General features: G+C 38.1%; 2 protein-coding genes across 4 annotated transcripts in view; one reads left to right on the top strand and one right to left on the bottom strand.

Annotated features, from left to right (window-relative positions):
• LOC307144912 (uncharacterized protein) overlaps positions 1–22721 on the top strand; it is a 137677-nt gene that overhangs the window by 14335 nt on the left and 100621 nt on the right. The window lies entirely within an intron of this gene.
• LOC307144898 (uncharacterized protein) lies at positions 5273–22460 on the bottom strand. 2 transcript variants are annotated; one of them, XM_079847609.1, is made up of 3 exons: positions 22371–22460; positions 7505–7624; positions 5273–7342 (listed from the first exon to the last, which is right to left on the bottom strand). In XM_079847609.1, exons 2-3 carry the CDS (start codon positions 7560–7562, stop codon positions 6084–6086), a joined length of 1317 nt encoding a protein of 438 aa, XP_079703735.1. In that variant the 5' UTR covers positions 7563–7624; positions 22371–22460; the 3' UTR covers positions 5273–6083. The 2 variants fall into 2 exon arrangements, with proteins under 2 accessions (XP_079703735.1, XP_079703736.1); XM_079847610.1 differs by having other exon boundaries at positions 7505–7621.

The following is a 22721-nucleotide window of genomic DNA, read 5'->3' as shown; positions in this document are numbered from 1 at the left end:
CAAAGTTGCCCATTGCCCAAATCTAAGTATGTTCCATTTGCTTTTCTGTTTTGTCTCGGGATGCTGTTGAAATGATTTGTATTAAAGCGCTATACAAATAAATGTGAATTGAATTGAGCAAAGTTTACATTCACATCCATGATTTCTAAATGATTTGACATTCTATTGTTTTAATAGAGTGATTTAATCTAAGGGTTTAAGGTCAAGGTTTTAGGTTTAAGGTCAAGGTTTTAGGTTTAAGGTCAAGGTTTTAGGTCAAATTATTAGTGTTTGACAGTTTGATCAAGCATTGCCCTTCTCTTTTCTCAACCGCTGTAACATGATTTATATGATCAATTTTACTGACCTTCGAACACTTCAGACATCGATTAAAAGTGTGAATGACAATGAACACAATGGAATAGTTTGCAAGATATGAAGGTTTCCCTAAAAACTCACATTCTTTTCAAGCAATCAGATCTCAAATCAGATATTTTCAGGCGTACTGTCTGCACTATTAATTGCAAGTAATCAGATAAGATGTGTGTGTGTCGAGACATGGCAGGAATGCAGTAACAGAGTTTACTCATTTAGCCCGGCTTCCAGAGAATATGTACTTGGTTTTGTAATTAATTTTTTCATAAATTTTGTCATATTTTGTAGAACAAGAATAGTCAGTTTGAACTTTATTCTGCTGTTCTCATGATAACTGTATGAGACGTGAAGGTCAATAATGCATTGCATGTATTCACTAAAACAAAATCCTTTTTCTAACTTGTATTAGAGTACTGAAGTGATGAAGTATTTTTTACACAAACTTCATCTCTCATATTGTAAATGCCTGTTTAAATATAAATGGAAAAATCTGGTGCAATTTTAGTTTTAAAAGATGATTTATTACCACACATTTAAACCCTTTGTTTTAATGTAAATTATTACATATTTAAATCAATTTAAATCACATTAGTTTTGTTCTTTTTTATTTCTCACGTCTCAAAATGTACAGTTCTTCAAATAGCAGACCTGCCAACCTGTATGCATTTTGACATCAAAGTTGTCACTCTAAACTACGCAAAAACCTGGTGTCACTCACAATATATATTCTCTTACACTATGGGGGTAGTGATAAGCACATTTTTAAACCCGCTGTACCTTATATTATAATCTAGGTTCATTGTTTTACATTGTGCAGAGAAAGATTATAATGCAAAAAAAAGTCTTCAATATCTTAATGCATCACGGATAAACAGCTAAAACAAGTCATTTGAAAGATGAATTATTATTTAATAGGCTACTGTTGCCACTTCTACACAAATGCCTCATATGCACTAATGGTGAAAATAATTGAACTCCACAAAGAAACAAAACTCATCTCTTCCCCAAAAATTTCCCTTGACAAACAATCAAACTTCACTAGCTATTGATTAAAGGGTATGAACTGCATTGTTTTATAATGTTTTCTGGAGTGCACTTATAATGATAGTATGATTTTTACATAGAAAATTGTCATAATTTAGAAATAAAAAGCATTTTCCTACCCTGATTTTAGGCTCTGATTTAAAAGCTCTGTTTGAAGGAGCGTGTTTGTGTTGAAAGACTTCAGTGTAAACCACTGCTCTGATTCGCTATATCTTTGCATATGAAATAGCTATTACTTGTGGAACTCCCTCGAAAACCTTTAGTGCGTTTTTACTATTGCAGCTCTCAATGTTAACTAACCATGAAGTGTTGATTATAGCATTATATGTAGATCGTGGCATGAAAGGTTGCAGTGATGAGCATGTAGCCGATCGGACATGGACATGTTTAGCCCATGAATGCAGCAATCTGGTCTTTGCAACTCGATTTCTGCACACTAATGAATCATAACTAACAGTGCAAACACAATGTAATTAAGGGATTTGTTTACTATAGGCTAATATTGGAGTCTTGGTGCGAGTCCAGAACTCAGTCACTTATAAACTTGCACTGTTTGATTGACAGCTCCAGCGATTGTAGAGGGAGAGTTCTTTGATCGCTTTCAATATATAATGTAATCACAGTTTAAATAACAGATTATTTTCATCCTATTAAGAAAAAACAATGTGAAGTTGACCGTTTTGTGATTTACTGACACAGACAAGCAACATCTGACTGTGCATAAATCAATACATTTTAGAAATCACTGGTCAAAGATCAGGCATTAGAATTAACTCAGTTACTTACATTTTGTTGCATTACTATCAAGTCCATATTGTAAAAGTCTTTACCAAAGAATACACAGTGAAATGTGCTGAATACAAATAAATAATACTCAACTGAGGCATTCACATTGTTGGAAATAAATAACCAAATTCCAAGCATTAGGCCCTGTGTCCACCAAAGGACTTTTTCACGAGGCTGGCGTATTTTTCCAATTGTTTTCGATTGGAGCACTGTGTTTTTAAAACAATACGAGAGTAATGAAGCGCCTGACCGAGCGCGAGTGTTGAAGAATGTTCAACTTCGGATAAACGCAGCGCTCATCACTGTCACTTTTTACCCAACTGTCCCAAGGTGGGGCGGGACTAATAATAAATACCACACCGACCAGCCGTCACATTCTGTCTGTACATTGTCAACAGATGACAACAACAAGCATAATAACTGAACAAACATAGAAAAAAATATAGAAACAACACAGAAATAAACTTTCTGTGAAAAGAGATACTAGTAACACTTTCACGGATATTCCGTATCATAACAAGCAAAACCTCTCAACTGAAAAAAATGCTGCGCTGTCAAAACGCTCTTAATAGCGCCAACAGCTAGGCATTTTCAGCAGAGCTTTCAGTTCTGAAACTTAATAATTATCTAGGTCATTTTTTCAGTTTTCATCTTAATGTTCCTCGTCAGTCATTAAAGAGAATGAAGGAAAACACCAACCTATTTGTTCCTCTGTATCTTCATCTTTGCTATTACTAACGTACTAATTCACGCGAGATTCAGACATGCGTATACTAATAGTGCGTTAGAATATGCCTACTCACCTTCTACAGTAGGAGAAAACATAACAGTACGTGTCCAAAACATCAGTATTAATAAAAGAGTAGGCGAGTGACCTACCTCCGCCCAGATTCTCGAGTGCTCATCCGATGGATACTTTTCTATCCCAGGAGGCCACCGGAGAGGATACGTCGTTATCGAACATCGCGGAGATCAGCGAGGTGGGTGTTTTTTAAATGTGCGTAAACATGCTGAATGTGAGGTAGAAACGTGCCTTCGGTGTGTGTGATTGGCTGAATGTGAGGTAGAAACGTGCTTTCGGTGTGTGTGATTGGCTGAATGTGAGGTAGAAACGTGCTTTCGGTGTGTGTGATTGGCTGAATGTGAGGTAGAAACGTGCTTTCGGTGTGTGTGATTGGCTGAATGTGAGGTAGAAACGTGCTTTCGGTGTGTGTGATTGGCTGAATGTGAGGTAGAAACGTGCTTTCGGTGTGTGTGATTGGCTGAATGTGAGGTAGAAACGCCTCTTCGGTGTGTGTGATTGGCTGAATGTGAGGTAGAAACGCCTCTTCGGTGTGTGTGATTGGCTGAATGTGAGGTAGAAACATCAGTTTGGTGTGTGATTGACTGAGTGTGAGGTAGAAACGTGACTTCAGTGTGTGTGATTGGCTGAGGGCATGATTCTACGTAAGCTGGGACTCAATTGACTCTGCATTTATTCATGAGAATGAGCTCGTTCAATCCAATCACTTCGCTGTGTTACGCATGAGATCACTTTACAGCAGAGAATTCAAACAGAAGAGGTGCGCGGTTTCTGTCCTGAATGGCGCGATGAGTTCAACAACGCTCACAACGATAATATCGTTCATATAGAGACTGGAGCAAGCGCGTTTAAAGTTTTTATGGACACATTTCATATACTCTAGTTCTCTAAACATGAACCAGCTCCATGTGTGCACATGTCTTCTTCAAATGAAATAAATGTGCAAATAAGGACACATCAGGATACAGCCGTACGTTTGATCATGAACGCGACGACACGATGGATTATTCTGATACACAGAAGACAAGGATGTTGACCAGGGGTGCCCAATCCTACTCCTGCCAATCGACTGCTCTGCACAGTTCATCTTCAACCCTAATCAAACACACCTGCCTTTAATTTTCAAGTGATCCTGAAGACCTTAATTGGTTGCTTCAGGTGTGTTTGATTAGGGTTGGAGATGAACTGTGCAGGTCAGTCGATCGGCTGGATTGGGCACCTCTGATGTAGACAGACAATTCAAAGAACAATGGACAAAAAAAAGTAACTATTCCGTTAAACTGACGTGTCATTTGTTCAGAGACTGCAGTGCTCAAATATTAGACCTTTTAAATGTTCTTCCACGTTTCTCCCTTGTTTTGGCAGTTTGTTATATAAGGTTTGACTTTTAACCCTCAACTCTGTTTTTTCTCTCTCTGAGGTAATATTTTAATATTCATGTGTCTGTATAATTAGTGTGTAGCAGGTCTGTGTTTCATTTTTTGACACTTTTTTCCCCCCCAATTTAGAACGACTAGGCTAAAACAGGGGGGTTTCATGACACTTTAAAGGAGAACTCCGGTCAATTTTAACATTGAGCTCATTTTTTTGTAAATTTGGAGTGCTGTCAGTACAGAGAACAACGACAAAAATCGGTGTTGCCTACACCGTGTTATCCTCTTTTTAAAATTTGCACCCTGTTGACTTCAATGGGGCAAGTTTTAAACCTGCTTTTAGCCTCTTAACATCCTTGATGTGTCATAACAAGTGCACAGCCAATGTGAGTGATTCCTTCAGAGTGAACACGGGTGAATCTGACTGCAGTAGATGTGAAAGATATGAATAAAAGTGATGTTAATTCAGCCAGCGCACATACCTGTATTTACTTCCTGTTTTCAGTCGAAGTCCACAGTAGTCGATTGTCGAGTTCACGCGCATGATCATAGTTAACTAAGCAACAGTGGATCACGCGCGTGAACTCGACAATCGACTATATGCTGGAGTTTGTTTTTGGATGAGCGAAGAGGATTTTACTTTAAAGCAGTGATCTCAAGCTCAATTCCTGGAGGGCCACAGCTCTGCACAGTTTTGCTCCAACCCTAATCAAACACACCTGATCCAGCTAATCAAGTCTTCAGGATTACTAGAAACTTCCTTGCAGGTGTGAGTTGGAGTTAAACTGTGCAGAGCTGTGGCCCTCCAGGAATTGAGTTTGAGACCACTGCAAAGCCTCCCATTAACAAGTGGTGATGTAGGGGTTGTTAGAATTTTTATAATTTTTTTTTTTAGGTTTTCAGACCCCAAGACTCAACTAATCCCTGCAATTCTCCAGCTGTGATCCTTGGGGAGAGTCTTTGGCCAGAGTCTTTCTTCGTCGCCGTGCAGTTGGACGATACAGACACTCGTCGTCTTCCAGGCAGATTTGTAAAATCTTTAGTTGATATGAACATCTTATTCAATGCCCATTTTTTCAATGCTTTGGCTATTTTCTTACTGCCACTTTCTATTTTGTGATGCTCAACAATCTTTTGCTGCACATCAGAACAATTTTTTTTGGTTTTACTCATTATGTTGGATGATTAAGGGAATTTGGCTTTTGTTTCCTCATATTTATACTCCTGTGGAACAAGAATGGGAATATACTTCAAAGCTTTTTTACTCATAATTTATTCTAGAGGTGCCAATAATTATGGCCAATGTGTTTTGGAGAAAAAAAAAAACATTTATTGCATTGATCATATTTACCAGGGGTGCCAATAATTCTGACCACAACTGTATATATACAAGTTTTACAATCTTGTTTCATTCTTATATCTCATATTTTCAGAGAGATTTCAAAGTGTGCAGAGATTTCAATGCAAAAAAGTCTTCAATATCTTAATGTATCATGTGTAAACAGCTAAAACAAGTTGTTTGAAACAAATGCCTCATATGCGCAATTAATGAAAATAATTGAACTCCACAAAGAAACAAAACACATCTCTTCACAAATCGTTTTAAGGTAACACTAGTTTTCTACACTATTTTGACCTTCCCCGAAGGTTCCCATTGACAAACAATAAAAATCCACCACTAATTTTAGCAAATTATCCAACTTTTGATTAATCTGAATTTCAAATTATTTACTTATAAGTCTATTATTTGTAAGTGATGGATCTGAACATGAACTTTGCTCAGACAACTTCGGGCAACATTTTTTCTTATGAGTCTGTAGACTAGATAATTGGGTGAAACTCTTTTCACAGTTTGAGCACCTGAATCGTTTCTCTCCAGTATGAATTATCTGGTGTTTTTTTAATGCGCCTGATGTAATGAAGGTCTTTCCACAGTCAGAACACATATAAGGTCTCACACCAGTATGAATACTCTCATGCTCTTTCATATGTTGCAGTCGTGTAAAACGCTTTCCACAAAAAGAACAAATGTGAGGCTTCACAGCAGCATGAATTTTAAGGTGTCTTTTAAAGCTTGATTCCACAACAAATGTTTTATCACACTGATCACAGATGAACACCTTCCCTCCAGAATGAAGGTGCAAATGATCTTTGAGAGAGCTTTTGGATGTGAAACTGTTTCCACACTGAGTGCATTTATAAGGTTTCTCTCCTGTGTGAATTCTCATGTGTCTTATAAGGTTTGATTTTTGTCCGCTACTCTTTCCACACTGAGGGCATGTGAACTGTTTTTCTCCAGTGTGAATTCTCGTGTGTCTGTTAAGTTCTGATTTAGTCGTGTAACTCTTTCCACACTGAGGGCATGTGAATGGTTTTTCTCCATTGTGAGCTCTCGTGTGCACAATTAAATCCTCTTTGCGAATGAAACTCCTTCCACACCGAGTGCATGAATAAGGCTTCTCTCCAGTGTGAATCATCATGTGTGTCTTAAGGTGTGCTTCATGTCTGTAACTATTTCCACACTCAGAGCAGGTGAATGGTTTTTCTCCAGTGTGAATTCTCAAGTGTCTGTTAAGGTGTGACTTAAATATGAAACTCTTTACACACTGAGAGCATGCATAAGGCCTGTCTCCAGTGTGAATCCTCATGTGCACATTAAGTTTTGATTTATGTGTGAAACTCTTTCCACACTGAGTGCATGTGAATGTTTTCCCTCCAGTGTGAACTCTCATGTGTCTCTGAAAGTTTGATTTACGTATAAAACTCTTTCCACACTCAGAGCAGCTGAAAGATCCTTTGTCTCCAGATTTTCCAGCTTGTTTTTGTGTGAAATTCTCTTCAGTCTTTGAAACGACTGCATTTCCATCTTCATTTTTGAAATGAGGTTTTTGAAACAGATGTTGCATGTCTTCATTTTTACATGTCATTTCTCCATATTCATATGTGAAATGATGAGGTTTGTCTTCATTCACTGCCATCGGGTCTAAAATCAACATATTAAATTCAATTAAAAAAGGACAGTTGAGAAGCAAAGAAATAAAGTTAATTCTCAATTTAGCACAAATCTAGTTAACTAGTGAGTCTGTTAATATCTAGTTTAGGATGTATTTTATTGTCATTAAAGAGAATGAAGGAAAACACCAACCTATTTGTTCCTCTGTATCTTCATCTTTTATTCTGCAGGGTTCTTCCTTAATCTCCATCTTTACAATAGTATGTCAGTAGTTTCTCCTGGAGTAATTCCTCCTGCTTGCTTCTTCTTCTCCTGTGGGAAGATGGGAATATTCCCAGCATTTAAACTCTCATGAACGGCTGTGGGAGCTTCACTGACTGAAGGAGTGAATTGTGGTCGTTGTTGCTCATTTAGCAGATGATCATCACACTAACAATCACTTTTGTAATATCCAGCTTTAAAAGTAGGGGAGGTAATTTTCAGAGAGGCTAGCAATAGCGAGTTTGCGCCACAGCTTTGGAAGCATAAGATCCCACCCTTCCTTCAGAACATCTCCAAACCCACGCCTCCTTCAAAAGAGATCAATTGATAATCGGTTTTACTGATATTTTCCCTGCTATTAAAGCATTTACTCATAATCGGGTATAGGTTTCTTAAAGGGGGGGTGAAATGCTATTTCATGCATACTGAGTTTTTTACACTGGTAAAGAGTTGGATTCCCATGCTAAACATGGACAAAGTTTCAAAAACTAAGTTGTACGTTTGAAGGAGTATTTTTGTTCCAAAAATACTCCTTCCGGTTTGTCACAAGTTTCGGAAAGTTTTTTTCGAGAATGGCTCTGTCTTACGTAAGATAGGGCGGAATTTCCTTACATGGGTCCTCCTAAGGGCACTTCTCCGGTAAGATCGCGGCGGAGTTGTGTAGCTGTTTGTTCCCTGCATTTCGACGATGATTGTTTTATAAACAAAGCCCAGATCGTCTAATGCTTAAGGATCGAGCAGTCGCAATGATAAACGTTCGCGGTCGTGCGTTGGAACCGGACGGTGAGTAACTGTTGAACAAATAATGTCTCTGTTAGAGTTCTCAACGGGTCGGGTCGGCCCGACAAACCCGACGGGACCCGCGGGTTCGGGTCGAAAATATAATCAAATGACTCGGGTCGGGTCGGACCTCGGGCTTAATCTTTTCCGCTCAGTAAAAAAAAACAACAACAACAAAAAAAAAACCATTTATTAATCATCGCTGCTGTTCACCGTAAAGAAAGTCTTGCTGCTGCGTGTAACGTGCATCATGGAGAGGGGCGGCGGCAGACCTGACGCCGCTGCGTGCACGCCTTTAGTCTGGAGAAGATGGAGTTGGTGAGAAGTAAACTTGCCGCAGGTGAATTCACCGTCGCTACTACAGCCTATTTATATATTTAAAGTTTATTGTTTCAGTTGTTTGTATTGTTAAAAGGCATGAACATTAAAGGTTGATTTGAATTCCCATCTGCTGGTCATGATAATACGTGTATGAGAGAAAAAAAAATCCGACGCGGCGTCGGGCCGCGGGCCGGGTTCGGGCAGATAATTCATGTTTTTGTGTCGGGTTACATCGGGTCCGGGCTTTAAAAGCCACGGGCCGGGTCGGGTCGGGTTGTAATTTTCAGGCCCGTTGAGAACTCTAGTCTCTGTGTGTTGTCACTAGCTCGGTGCGTTAGCACAGCTAAGCTTCGCCCACACGGCCCGCCCCCAGCCGCTCGGTTTTTTCCGGAAAGACTCGGTACACCCCATCTTTCTTTGATTAATATAATAAAACAAAAGACTTTTTGGAGATATGAAGGATGCAATATTACTCTATAGGTACTCAAGATTAACAGGAGATTGAGTGAAAATGAGCATTTCACCCCCCCTTTAATATCGGATTCACCGATAAATGGCGCCATCTTGTGTGCGTTTTGAGAATTGCGCGCAAGACCGCCATTAAAGCACTGCGTTTGAGAGAAGATGAGTCAACAAAGGGGTTTGAAGATAAAATAACTTGCCCCCCTTTAAGGGATAGTTCACCCAAAAATGAAAATTAGCCCATAATTTACTCACCCTCAAGCCATCCTAGGTGTATGACATTCTTCTTTCAGACGAATACAATCGGAGTTATATTAAAAAATGTCCTGGCTCTTCCAAGGTTGATAATGAGAGTGAATGGCTGTTTGACTTTGGAAGTCCATCAAAGTGCATTTATTCATGATTAAAGTGCTCGACACTGCTCTCCGGGGTTAATAAAGGCCTTCTGAAGTGAAGCGATGCATTTGTGTAATAAAAATAAAAATAAAATAAAATAACTAGCTTCCGGCAGATGGCCGTACACTAGGGCTGGACGATTTTGGAAAATAATCTAATTGCGATTTTTTTTTACCAATATTGCGATTGCGATTTAATATGCGATTATTTTTTAAGCTCTTTATCTTTTCTATTATTCAACAAAAACAAGCAATAAATCATTGTAAAATAGGGAAGGGAATCTTTAGGCACCTCATGAGCCAATACATTTTTTTTCTTTAATTGATCTTATTAATAAAACTTGAAATATTTAATTACATAATTATAAGTAGGCCTACTTATAATAATTACACATTAAAAAACTAAATTAATACAATTACATGTTAATAATTTTAACAAATATAGCTTCAAAACAAATAACAAAGAGGGAAAAAAATATTACAAGCAATAAACAAAGAGTGCTTTCAGTAGCCTATTTAAGAGTAGGCTGTCTGAACGTTTTCATCTCTTTTGAAATTATAAGATGTGGTTTGTCCTGTCTGTTTAATAACTGACTGTGTCACATTAATTTCGCGTCATAAAAGCATTTTGACAGAGTCGCTCACAGCCGCATGCTCAAACGCTCTTCGCAAAGCGCACGTGAGTATTTGAAATTGAAAGCAGCTTCTGGCGGTGATTTTCATATTTTTAATATATAATCCAACTGCATTCCAAGACATATGATTCCTTCGTAGAACATTTGTAAGTAAAATACCGGCGGGCGAGACTGCGCACTACAAAAGTAACATCACGCAGACTGTGCGTATCTCATATCTTGTGCAATGAAGCCCGCGAATGTCCTTGTAATTCGCTTCAACTTTTCCGAACTTTATTAAAGATTATTTCTCGTAAGGTTCGAGTGGTGTCGTGTGTGTGTGTGTGTGTGTGTGTGAGACAGAGGAATTAGAAGCAAGCAGAACGGTTGTTTATAAAGCACACGCGTCATCACGTATCTGTGTTTAAAACGAAGCTCAGACATAAATCTGAAATTATCTTAATCGATACAGAATCGTTGGAGAGAATCTATAACACAATATCACATAAATTAAACATAAACTGTTATTTCCTGTAGCCAGGTCTATGTGTCGCGTGCCAAGTTGATGCTTCATCTGCAATACAGACTGGTTTACTCTCGCGTGTCACGTGACCAGACTATAATCGTAGCTTTGCGGTTAAAAAAATCGCATTTCATCATATCGCGATATTATCGCAAATGCAATTAATCGTTCAGCCCTACCGTACACATCGATTTATGCCAAAAGAGTAACCCTTGAACTTGACGCACAACGTAATGACGAACAGCCATTAACTCTCATTATCAAGCTTGGAAGAGTCAGGACATTTTTTAATATAACTCTGATTGTATTCGTCTGAAAGAATAAAGTCATATACACCTAGAATGGCTTGAGTGTGAGTAAATTATGGGCTAATTTTCATTTTGGGTTAACTATCCCTTTAATTAATCAAGGCTCAAAATTACGACCATTTTGGTCGCATATGTTTCCGAAATTGAATCAAATAATCATTGTGGTGCGCCCTTTTATGTAGAAATGCATCGGTCGACTGGCCATAAATCGTAAACGGCCGGTTTGCACTCCAAATAAACGATCGGCAACAATTTGGGAATTGTTCAAACGATCTCTATTCGGGACTTGCATACAAACTGCATTGCAATACTTTCCTGAAATGTCATTTGTGTGAAAATATTATGAAGTCTGTAAACAGGACGTTAACACAGGCCAGAGATGGGACAAGCTGAAGACTGATGCAAAGAGGAGAGTGCAGACATGCAGCCAAGAAAATACCAGGCACAGCAAGATCACTGTACATGATTCTCGAAATATAGGAAAATAAAATATCGAATTGGGTTAGGAGTTTATATGAATCTATCCCTGATAGGATATGTATCTCTGATTAGTCTTAAGAATAGTTTCGATGGCATTTTCTTTTTCTCTTATCTTCGTATAAAATAGTGTTTATAAGCACATCTGTGTTTACAGTTGTACCAAAAAGTGGTACTTTAAGCGTTTACGTTTATCCTTAAGTGCCACCTGCTGTCAGAGACTGAATTGCATTTTAATTCAGTCCATTTCTTTGTGCAGGTTTCACAACAATTTCACAAAGCTAAAGTTAGACCATTCTGTATGTGCTGGACTTTAAACTTTAGTTTAAACAAAGACTTTTATTTTGATACTTATTTTTGAGTTTTCCTAGTTTCCTACAGTTTTAAGAGGAAATTGGCCATATTTTTTCAGTGCTTTAGTTGTGCAAGGTGCTCCATGTGGTCACAGACATCCAGCTTAATCTTGCCTATCAAAGCCCTTTGAAATTCAATATCTGTAAGTGAATGTTTAATTTTGTTTTGTGAGCAGTGTTTATTATTGCAGTGTTTTATGTTATAATTAGGTGAGAAAGAAAGGGATGCAACCATAGAAGCAGCAGAAATTCTAGCAGCATCCTTCACAGAAGTAGACCATGTATCAGCATCAGAGTCTTTTAAAGGGGTAATCGGATGCCCATTTTCCACAAGTTGGTATGAATCTTTAGGGTCTTCATGTAAAGTTTGTAACATACTTTGGTTAAAATTCCTCAATGGTTGTGTAAAACAACAACATTTTTACCTCCTCAAAAACAGCTCTGTTCACAGCGACCCATTTCATTACATGTCTCTTTAAATGATAATGAGCAACTGCTCACCCCACCCCTCTCTTCCATGGGGGATGTCAAAAAAAGTGAATTTTGCATCCGATGACCCCTTTAGGGGTCCCTCAATACCCCTCAATTTTCTTGAGTTTATGGAGAACATGTTCGCTAACGGACACACAGAAATTGCTCCCTCACTCAAGAAAGACCAAGAGTGTCGGTATCTTCCTTTGTTTGGCGTTTATCATCTGAAGAAGCCAAACAAGGTCTGTGCAGACTTCAACTCCATTGCAGGGGCCACACATCAATAATAACCTCCTGGGAGTGTTGCTGAAATTTCGTAGGGAGCCAGTGGCTATTAGAGATGACATTCAGCATATGTTCCACTAGCCTGGTAATACCAGACTCTGCTACTTCACTTTGCTTCGTAGAGAGAGTCTGGAATAGCATAATAGAGAAGTGTTTTCTCTCTCGCGGGGGGGCGCTTGTCTGAAGTTTAAAATCATTGGTTACCCGTAAGCCAATCACATAACGTTTGGTTATGGCGTGTGTTATGCGCATGCTCAGCCGCATCTAACTTCCACTGTAAACACATGTATGATGCAAAAACTAAACCATCGAGCGAAATACCGGAGTGAACATGGCTGTGAACGACTTTTGCAGATTATGTGAAGTAAATCTACGCAAGTACGCATCCACCACGGTACAATCAGCGTCTACGTCACGGCTCTCTCAGCCCGCCCTCTGTTCGTTGATTGGCCCGGCTGTTTTCAGGCCGGTGGAAAACTGAAAGATACGCTGCTATCTCAGACTGACTACAGGAGCGAAATGAAATTAGCGGAAGTAGGAAGTCTGACGTAGTCAGGCTAATGTTCCACTCACTGATCTATATAGAATGACTGGATAGCTCATGACGTCATAAACAGTGAAGCCACCGCGCCGCCATATTGGTATTCCCTAGTGAGCTCACGCGTTCTATTGAATCAATAGGAAATTTTATGATTTGACTGAGAAAACATTGCCTAACGAGACACAGTTTTTAAATCTAAAGTCTCCCTGTATGTTCTCACAACGCAAACATCCTAAGCATTTAAATGGGTATTTGTTTAAAGTCGGGAAATTTTTCCTGCTTATAAAAAACGGCTATTTTTTGCAAAAGGAATAAAAAGCTGTACGAGAACACCAGTCGGCCTTCACTGAAGAGCTATCTTCACAGGTAAGAAAAACAGTTAGATAATATTAATTAAATAGTGAATGCTAAAGACCTGTATTTTTGTGAATTGGTGAATATTCAGGTGAATATTGTTTCGTGGCCACGAATTAATAATACCTCGAACGTTATCTTGTTCCCACGTTGTAATTCGTTAAATCAAAATGAGGGAGGGAATTAGTTCAACGTGTCCACAATTTATTTAAACTAGGGAACAAATAAGTCGTCGTAACAACGAATTATTTAGATCAGTGGACAGGGCGCATAAGAACAAGCAGAGAGAGCACCGGCCGCGCGCACGCACTCTCCGCCTTCAAACAACACGAGCGCTGTATGCTCTCTCTCCCTCGCGCATATCAACATCAATTGACACAATAGTAAAAGGTCGGAAGACCGATTGTGTTTTATAGATTAGTATTTTGTTCATATAAAGTGTTTGATTAGCAAGTACATGTTCAGGAAATGCATAATACAAAATTGTATGGGTTAATGTAACGGTAAACGAAGCTCTTTTGAAGCTGTCAAATGGTGTCTCTATTGGACGCTTACCGTAATTGTGATTATTGCTGCCCTGAGGTTTCTTATAGGCTACTGTTGACTGTTTTATCGTTGTTTTTTGAAGCAGCAGCAGCATTACTCTTGCCTCGGAGAAAACAACACGGGCATAGCGACAATTTTGCATATAAATTATTACTTATAGGGCTTGAATTACATCATGTGGGCAGTTTTTCTACATCCTTTTGTGAACGTCGTTTTACACTTGTTTACTGCACAGCGGGTCATCTTAAAAGTGCCGTCGGAGCTACCAATCTCTGTATAACGGGCGTTGGAGCCCTCTGCTGGTAGGGAATCGTAAGATGGCCGCTCGAACACTTCCGGTGGCTTCACTGCCTACTGGCAGTTTAGAACGTCATGAGCTATCCAGTCATTATATAGATCAGTGGTTCCACTGCTTTTTAGTCAAAGGATCGCAGAGCTTTCTTGCGCTTTCTCTGGTGTCAAGACAATGACCCAGGTAAAGAAATAGTGCAATGGATTTCTAATAGAACAAAATGCTTTGTGTATGTGAACAACAGAATCCAACAAATTCTTCAGTCATCTACTCCTAGTCAACGGAGCTATGTTCCATCAGATGTCAATCCTAGCATCTGATCATCTCAGTAGCACAACTTGGCTTATAGGGCCAGCCTTCCTTTTGAACTCTTGCAAAAGGAAGAGTTCAAGACCTTGTTGATCTTGATTTAGATCTAGAAATCTGACCACAAGTGATTTCATGACTTACTGCAGTACTAAATCAGTTCCTGACTCCTGAACGTTTTGAACACTTCTCCAGCTTGAGCAAACTAATCAGAGCGATCTCTTGTTTAAGCCACAACTCCAAGTCACTCTCCCATAACAAAGGAGCCAAGATGTAGTGGGGCATCTCTGTAGTAACAGGCCCACAAATGAGGAGTTGGAAAAAGCCAGGATTGTTATCCTAAAGAGCTTTCAAAATCCAGAGGAGCTAAGTCAACCCTCTACAATGAGAGTGAATCACTCGCATTACAACTAAATCATGTCTATCATTTGCCATTGGCAAATAAATTCTTAGATTTTACTTGCCAGTGTGTGTTAGAGGCTAAGTATAATTTTAGTAAGGGTGTCACGATTCTCCAAATCCTCGATTCGATTACATTTTCGATTCTAAAGTCACGGTTCGATTCGATTCTCGATTTGTTTGATTGTAAAAAAATTGCATCGCAATTGCATGTTACAATGTTTACATGGTACAATTAAGCTACACTTTTTTTATTATTTCAGTTCAATTCAATTATTGTGATTTGATTTAATATTGGCTCATTTGGATAAATATTAGGCTAGGTAGGCTACACAAGATAGGCTTAATTTGTCTAAAAAAAAAAACAACAACTCACCTAATGCTGTAAACATACAGAGAGCCTATCAGCTGGTAGTAGGCTATTATTTAAGGTTAAAAATAATTAAATATTATGCGTTTTTTTATTATAATAACAACTTTATTTATATGATATAAGTAAAAAATATAATATGTAATATAGAACACATATTTAGCAAAATACTCTCTATAGCTATTTTTTTCTTGCCAACTACGTGCTATAGCCTATATTATGGTCATTAAATGGCTTTCCTGAGGTAAATGTGACATGTTCTCCAGCTGTTTTATTGACCTCTTCACGCTGATGAAAAACACTGATTGATCGATATTATGTATGAGGAATATACATTTCGGTAATTTGTACTGTATCTTTCAACATTGTTCGTGTTTTTCTTTACTATTAGCTATAGATCGATCATCGCATCTTCACGTGCGCAAGGGATCTGTCACGTAACATTTACAAGCGCCAAAACTGTATTTATTGTTTGAATTTCGTAATAAAATTGACAGAATCTGAGAGCTGAGATTTTTTTATATCATTTTTTCTGTGCGTGAGAGCGTGTGAAAAGTGTCAATTGCGTGTCTCACGGTGAATGCGTGAGAGTTGGCAGCTCTTCAACACGTGTTTTGATTTTTTTTCGCTTGGCAAGCGAGCTGACGTGACATGGGGGCGTGACAGCATCGACGATTCCATTTTTTGATTCGATAATCGAGATTGAGCATTAATTTCGATCGATTTCGATTTAAAATTGAAATCGTGACACCCTTAAATTTTATCATAGATATTTCACTCGCTGAACACTGACTGAGCGCTTGAGAGTTTCGCTCCCTGTCAAGTGATCTGTAAGAGTATTTCAGCATACCTGTATTTGACATACCGTAAATTCTAGTGTGAAAGTGTGACAACTCGCTGATGCATTTCTCACACACAAAGAGAGAGAGAGCGAGAGAGAGAGAGAGTGAGAGAGAGAGCCTTACATACCATGCAGACTCGATGCGCTACATGTAAATGTTATTCTTTGTTGTTTTTTCCTTTCAAAACACTAGAGTTCACTTGAAATTATTCAGCTTTTAAGAACAAGCAGAAGATATGCCGGCTTCTCCGGTAGTGGGCGCAACTGATAGCCTACGCAAAATACAATCTCATTGCTGGTGCTCATCCCTGTTTTGAAAGTACAGAGTTCGGTACCCAACCCTAGACGAGACACTTATCTCACGAGACGAGACACGAGATTCGGTTTACGAGAACGAGACGAGATGTTTGCACAATATTTAATAGAAATCCTCACTGACAAAATTCATGACTGGAAACATGGTGCGTTTTGAAATGTTTTAACTAATAATCTTTTAATGAATGTCATTTCAGTTCTACTTTATGAGTATGAATTATCATATGCAGTAAAAGACAACAATATACTAGCACTGTAAATGGTTTTGCCACAAACTCAACTGACTGGCTTCTCTCCTGTATGATTTCACATGAGTTTCTTCAGACCTTACTGTACATGAATTATGAGCTTCCATAACTTCTGACTGAGGCTGTGTGTGACCTGCTAATTGAACTCCTCTACACAAATTGATCTAGGGCTGAACGATATGGACAAAATTTCATATCTCGATTTTCATGCCAGATATCTCGATATCGATACAATACGATATGACTACGTAAGTACTAAAAAAACAATACATTTAGAGTTTGTAAAATACACACTGATGTCTATGGAAGAGGTAATAATAATCCTTTCCATTATAATTCGACACGTTTTATTCATATCAGATACACATTGTGTAAGTAACTTCAATGTTTACTCTATTCTATTCCCAGTTCACCATCCACTTACTTTTAAGTATTTCGGGAGAAGTGGATGAATTCACGTGTTGTAAACATAGAGGTTGTAAATCCAACAGATCCGATTCTCTGAACTGCGTCTGCGGCACAAACTAACACGGCGGCACCCATCGCGCATACAGCTCAACTAACGCGATTGTTATAAAGGTGTTTAAACAACAATATACTTCCACTTGCATGTATTTGACAATCGGAATATCAGATATTTCATGCCATAGCTAACACATTTGTGAATATTCTGAATAAAAAAGGAAAAATGACATAAAAGCAGATCATCATTCATTCAGCGCTGTTGCTGCTGCGGTGTGTCACGTGACAAGCAATGACGCGTCACCATGGAAACGCCGCCCCCCCTCTCACAATATTATATTATTTATAGTTCCCACGTCCCTGGTGTGCGCGCTGGCTTTAGCGGTGCATTCAAGGGCACTCGTAAAACTGATGTTTGTTGTGACTGCCAGAGTTGTATCAGAGACAATTTGGTTGTATGCAGGGCGAGCGGGAGAGGGGAAATCTATATCGTCTATATCGTTGCTTTTTTCGATAGTAATATCTTGAAAGTTCATATCTAGATATAGATACGATAACGATATATCGTTCAGCCCTAAATTGATCATAGAAATAAAAACAGTATAACAAAAATAAATTAAGTGCAAACAATAAGTGCAAGTGCAACCATAATCAAAGTACTCTCTCAATATTCAAAGTGCAAACAGAGACCAGAGCCACAACTACACAGTCCAGACATAGGTTTGATATTGGAAGACGGGCTATTGTACGCAGCATAATTTGCGCATCAGGGAGCTCGCGTTTACTTTCACTTTCAAATTTGTGATTGCGCATAGTCTACTCCGTAGTGGCGGCGCTGAGCACGCATTCTACAAGATAAGGGGCCATTCACACAAAACACGTTATTACTTTGTAAAACGCAAGACGCTGGCAATGAAATGGGTAAAAAACAAATGGTCTCCAGAGCCGTTTGTTAAAAGTTAAACTGATTTTAACTTGAGAGCCGCGTTTTAGAATGCTGTGTCATGCGCGAGACGCTGCAAAAGATGCAAGACGCGAGCACGATGTTATAAACATCTGTCAGTTTACATGGAAAAACGTGTTCTGTGTGAACCGCCCCAAGACATTTATCAGACTCTCTGTTGCACAACGAATCATCTGCCATCGTCACGCGATCACTGGACTGTGATTCCTGCTGCACTGTGGGTGCTTCTCAATATCCCTCCTCGTCTCCTCACACCTCCATCCTCCATCCTATGACATGGAAACCGATCGAGCTCAGCCATCTTGAAGGACATCTCAATTCTCTAATTGCACCGCGAGGAGTCGAGGATCGAGGAGTGAGGAGGTTTCCTGAGGAGTCATAAGCGAGGATACAGGTGTATCCTATGCGGAAGAGTTTTATCGACTAAAACGTGACGCACGTATAAATTCTCCTCCCCCTTCACATCAGTCACAATAATTTTAATTTATACTTTACCTCACATATTTCAACAGGTTATCTTTCTTTATTATTATTTATTATGAATTTCTTAAATAAACAAACTTCAACAACATAAGGGCAGATCCTTTGAGCGCTGCTGATGACGCGGTGAAGTGACGCTCGAGTGATCAAGTATTCTAATTAGGGATGGGCATTTTTCAAAAATATTGCATTCGAATATTCGGGCTCATAAAATTCGAATATTCGAATATTCGTTTATTCAAATGACGTTTAACGAAAAAGCCTTTATTTTTTAAGGTTTTTTTTTTTTTTTTTTTTTTTTTACCATTTCTGAAGAATCTTACGATTAGGCAATATACACAACAAGCTTACAATATATGTTAAAGTTTTCTTTTAATTGAAAACATTAAACAGTAGGCCTATGTGTAAACAAAAAAATATAAAGAACAAAAGGATTTAAGCTCAAGCAGCGCGAACGGAAAAAAACGGCTAATAAAGCAGAGTAGCAGATTGCGCCAGTTATCGTACAGAACGTACACATACACTCGAGTCAGCATATGATTATCGTGTTTATATTGTTTCACGTTTATGTTGAGAAAAACAATAATATCCACATGCAGGCGCGCCAGCAATTTATGCTCGAGTGAGAAAACGCGCTGCGCTGACAGACGTTTCAGAGAAACAAAAATAACGGTGTTCTTGTTCTAAGTTTCTTACAGCACTTTGCGTTTTCTGTTCTTAAACCTCTCCCTCAACAAAACTTAAAGGAAGAATATGTCTCAAAATTATTTTGCTATTAGATAAGTCATCATCTCGGATCACTCGCACTACAGCTGCGCTTACCTGCAGTCGTGATGCAGTGATAGACAGCTGTCTTTCCTCAGTCGACTGCTGTTTGGATTTCATGTGATTTCTCATTGTGGTGATGATATTATAACTCCAGTCCAGATTAATTAATTAATTTGATCAAAAGTAATTCCATTTTGTAAGATCATTTAATAACCTCATTTTCGACTAGTAATTCCAAACTTCGCGAGGCAGACGATGACGACATTATGATAAAATACAAACAACTTGTTAAACACGCGCCACAGTGCCACCCAGTGCATTTAATTATAACTGCGAGTTAGTGCTTGGGATTTATCAGGGATTCACTGCATTTACGACCCGCAAAGTATTTACGGCTTCATAAATTCGATAAAATTCGAATAGTATTTTATTTTTCGAATAATAATTACAGATCGAATATTCGAAAATTCAAATATTCGTGCACATCCCTAATTCTAATGTATAAAAAAAAGTTACATTCGATTACTCCGTCCTCATTTTCTTTCCTTCCCTCGCATCCTACAGGGGGTGGAGCTGAGACGCGAGGAAAGGAAGCGAGGAAAGGAAATGAGGATGCACAAATAAGAAATGAGAAACACCCTTTGTGTGACTTCAACTCGTGCTGGATGAGGAGAGTAGACTTTTACAATAGTTTACAATGGTTTTTATTTTTATAAAAACAGCAAAACGACAGTGGAGGCGGTGCTGCAGTGGGTACTGTAATGTATGCAATGTAAATGTAATAGTGGCATAGTCTATGCTAATTTCACCCTCATGCACCTTTGCGAGGTAGACACAGGGCTTGAATTTCGGCGCGGGATTGCGGGTATTGCGCATATTTTTTATCATTCCCGCAGGTCTCCCATTTATAATGCGGGAAATTCCCGCAAACATTGATTCACTTTAGCATGTAGGTTGTATTAGTAAATTAATCCACACAGATTATAAAATCAAATCAGTCATTTTAAAACTGTCTACGAGATGCAATTTCACAAACAGCGTGAGTGATTCAGCGGCGCTGCGTCTTCTATCTCTCGTCTCTCTAAATGGGTTGCACAAGGCAATCGTTAAGCGCGCAGCAGGCGGCGATAATACATTAATACATTAAACATTCACGCGATTTTAAACTCTTCGGTACTTGCGCGTTGTCTGAGAAGTGTTTTTTTTCTCTGCACACATACATAGAGTAAAGCCGCCTCACAAACAGCTCGCGGGTAACAAAAGTTATTTTTCGTGGATTATATCGCTTTAACAGTCAAAAACATAAGAAAATTATGTCAATTTCGGTCTTGGTGAGTCTAAACACAGTCGGTTATGTCTTAAATAAGCATAAATCGCACGTGACCGTATAATGAAAACAGGATCCGTGCACTAGCTCTTAAAGGGACAGCAGCCATATGTGTCTGTCATTAATTTGTTTGTCAAAACAACAAAACATAGCTTTCATTTTAAGGAATCAGGATTAATAGCCTATGTATTTAATTTAGTCAGGACTAAAATACTACCCAGTGTTATTTTACATTTGATTACTTTATTCAGTCTCTGTAGTATTTCTGAATACTAGTTTTAGACCTAAGCAAAAACTTCTCTCTTTATTTCTCTTTATTGGTATCTTTATTCTATTGTATTTATTTGTGCTACTTTTTTCAATTTAATTCAAAGATTGAAATCAAGCTTCCTTGAGTTGTGTAAATTCTTAAGAACAAAATTACTCCATTGTAAAAATGCAATGAGTAAGCATACATTTAGGCGAGATAAATGTAATAATAAAAAAAAAGTCTAAACTCCCCCCTCAAATTAAAAATTCCCCCCCATAAGAATCACCTATGGGGGGATTTCCCCCCCATTTTCCAAAATGAAACTCAGGCCCTGTAGACACCTTTTCACTTGACAAGAAATCTTGTCATATTTTAGTCTTGCGAGATCTCGTGACAAATAATTGTTAATAAACTTTATTTAACATAACCATTAATTCTCAAATGAGATATGTTACATAAACGCTTGTTATGTAGTTTCAACTTGTTGCGAAAAAATTGAGATGAACTCACGTAGTCTTTGTAAATTTATTTTGCCTGCTGTTAGTATGCTGTTGCTTTAAAAAGATGCAACTGGGATTATTAAGATACACTAAAGCAGAAATGTTTTTTTTTTAATCAGGCGGTTTAGAATGTTTTATTCTCTTAAAAATACATTTAAAATAAAAATAAAATAAATTAATTATTTTGCGTGCTATATTCATTACCAGGTTATTTACCTTATCAATGATTTTGTTTAAAAAAGACACTTGAGTGCAGTAGGCTATATTGTTTTGCACTCTTTCAGACTATTTATTGATGTAGAAGTGTTTTGTTTGGTATGTAAAGAGGGGGTAAAATTGCAGAAATTACAGTAGCCTATTTAAAAAGTGTTAAATAAAATTTTTGTTCAGTTTTTTCAGTTCATTGCTGTAGGCTAGATCATTCTGTATATCGTTTATCAGGCACATAAACATGCAAATAATTGGTATTGTTTATGAAGAAAAAAAATCAACAATGGTCGATCTTTACTTTCAACCAGCATTACCAACAATGTTTCTAGAACAAATTGTCAATCCTGCTTTTAAGTACTCAAACAACTGTTTAGAAACAATTAAACTCCTCTAGCTAATTTATATGTTGCTCTTACATTAGATATGATTTATATTAATAAAAAAAAGTTTGCCAGGTTTCATTATAAAATGAAAACAACACAATCTTAACAAATTGCAATGAAAAAACGAGTTTACGTTCCAAGAACAACATCCGTCGATTCATTTCTGAGTGATTCACTAAATTAACTGACTCGTTTAGTCGTTTAGATTTAGATCTCCCCTAATAAATGATAAAAAAAAATGAATGTACTTACAGTCTGAAACAGCAAATTTAAAGCAGAATGAACATCTGTGTTCCACGTCTTGTGTCTGTTTATGTCCCCTTCCCTCGCTCACTTCTCTTCTTCTCCTAGACTCGGATGTGTGTCATTGCTTCGGTTGCTCGAGCGCCTCTACTGGCGGAAACCATTTCATAGATTAGAAAAGATACAAGACAATCAAAATAAGATCTGTTATCTTGTTTGAGATTGTACAAACACTATATATCTCCACAAATATGTTTGATTTGGGATAAAGAATCAATCTTCAAATATCTAAGGAGTTAGCATCTGTATTTACCTTCTGGACTCTTTCAACTGTTGTGTGTTACTGATGTTTACTTTAAT

The sequence above is a fragment of the Squalius cephalus genome, assembly GCF_949319135.1.
Source record: "Squalius cephalus genome assembly, chromosome: 17".
Classification (NCBI taxonomy): domain Eukaryota; kingdom Metazoa; phylum Chordata; class Actinopteri; order Cypriniformes; family Leuciscidae; genus Squalius; species Squalius cephalus.
This window is presented reverse-complemented; position numbering and strand designations above follow the sequence as displayed.

What these genes read in the sequence shown, in the direction of transcription:
- LOC307144898 (XM_079847609.1), bottom strand. Translation starts at nt 7,562, where the DNA reads ATGGAGATTAAGGAAGAACCCTGCAGAATAAAAGATGAAGATACAGAG. An exon ending in AGATACAGAGGAACAAATAG is followed by an intron (nt 7,343 to 7,504) that starts GTTGGTGTTTTC and finishes TGTTGATTTTAG; the next exon opens with ACCCGATGGCAGTGAATGAA.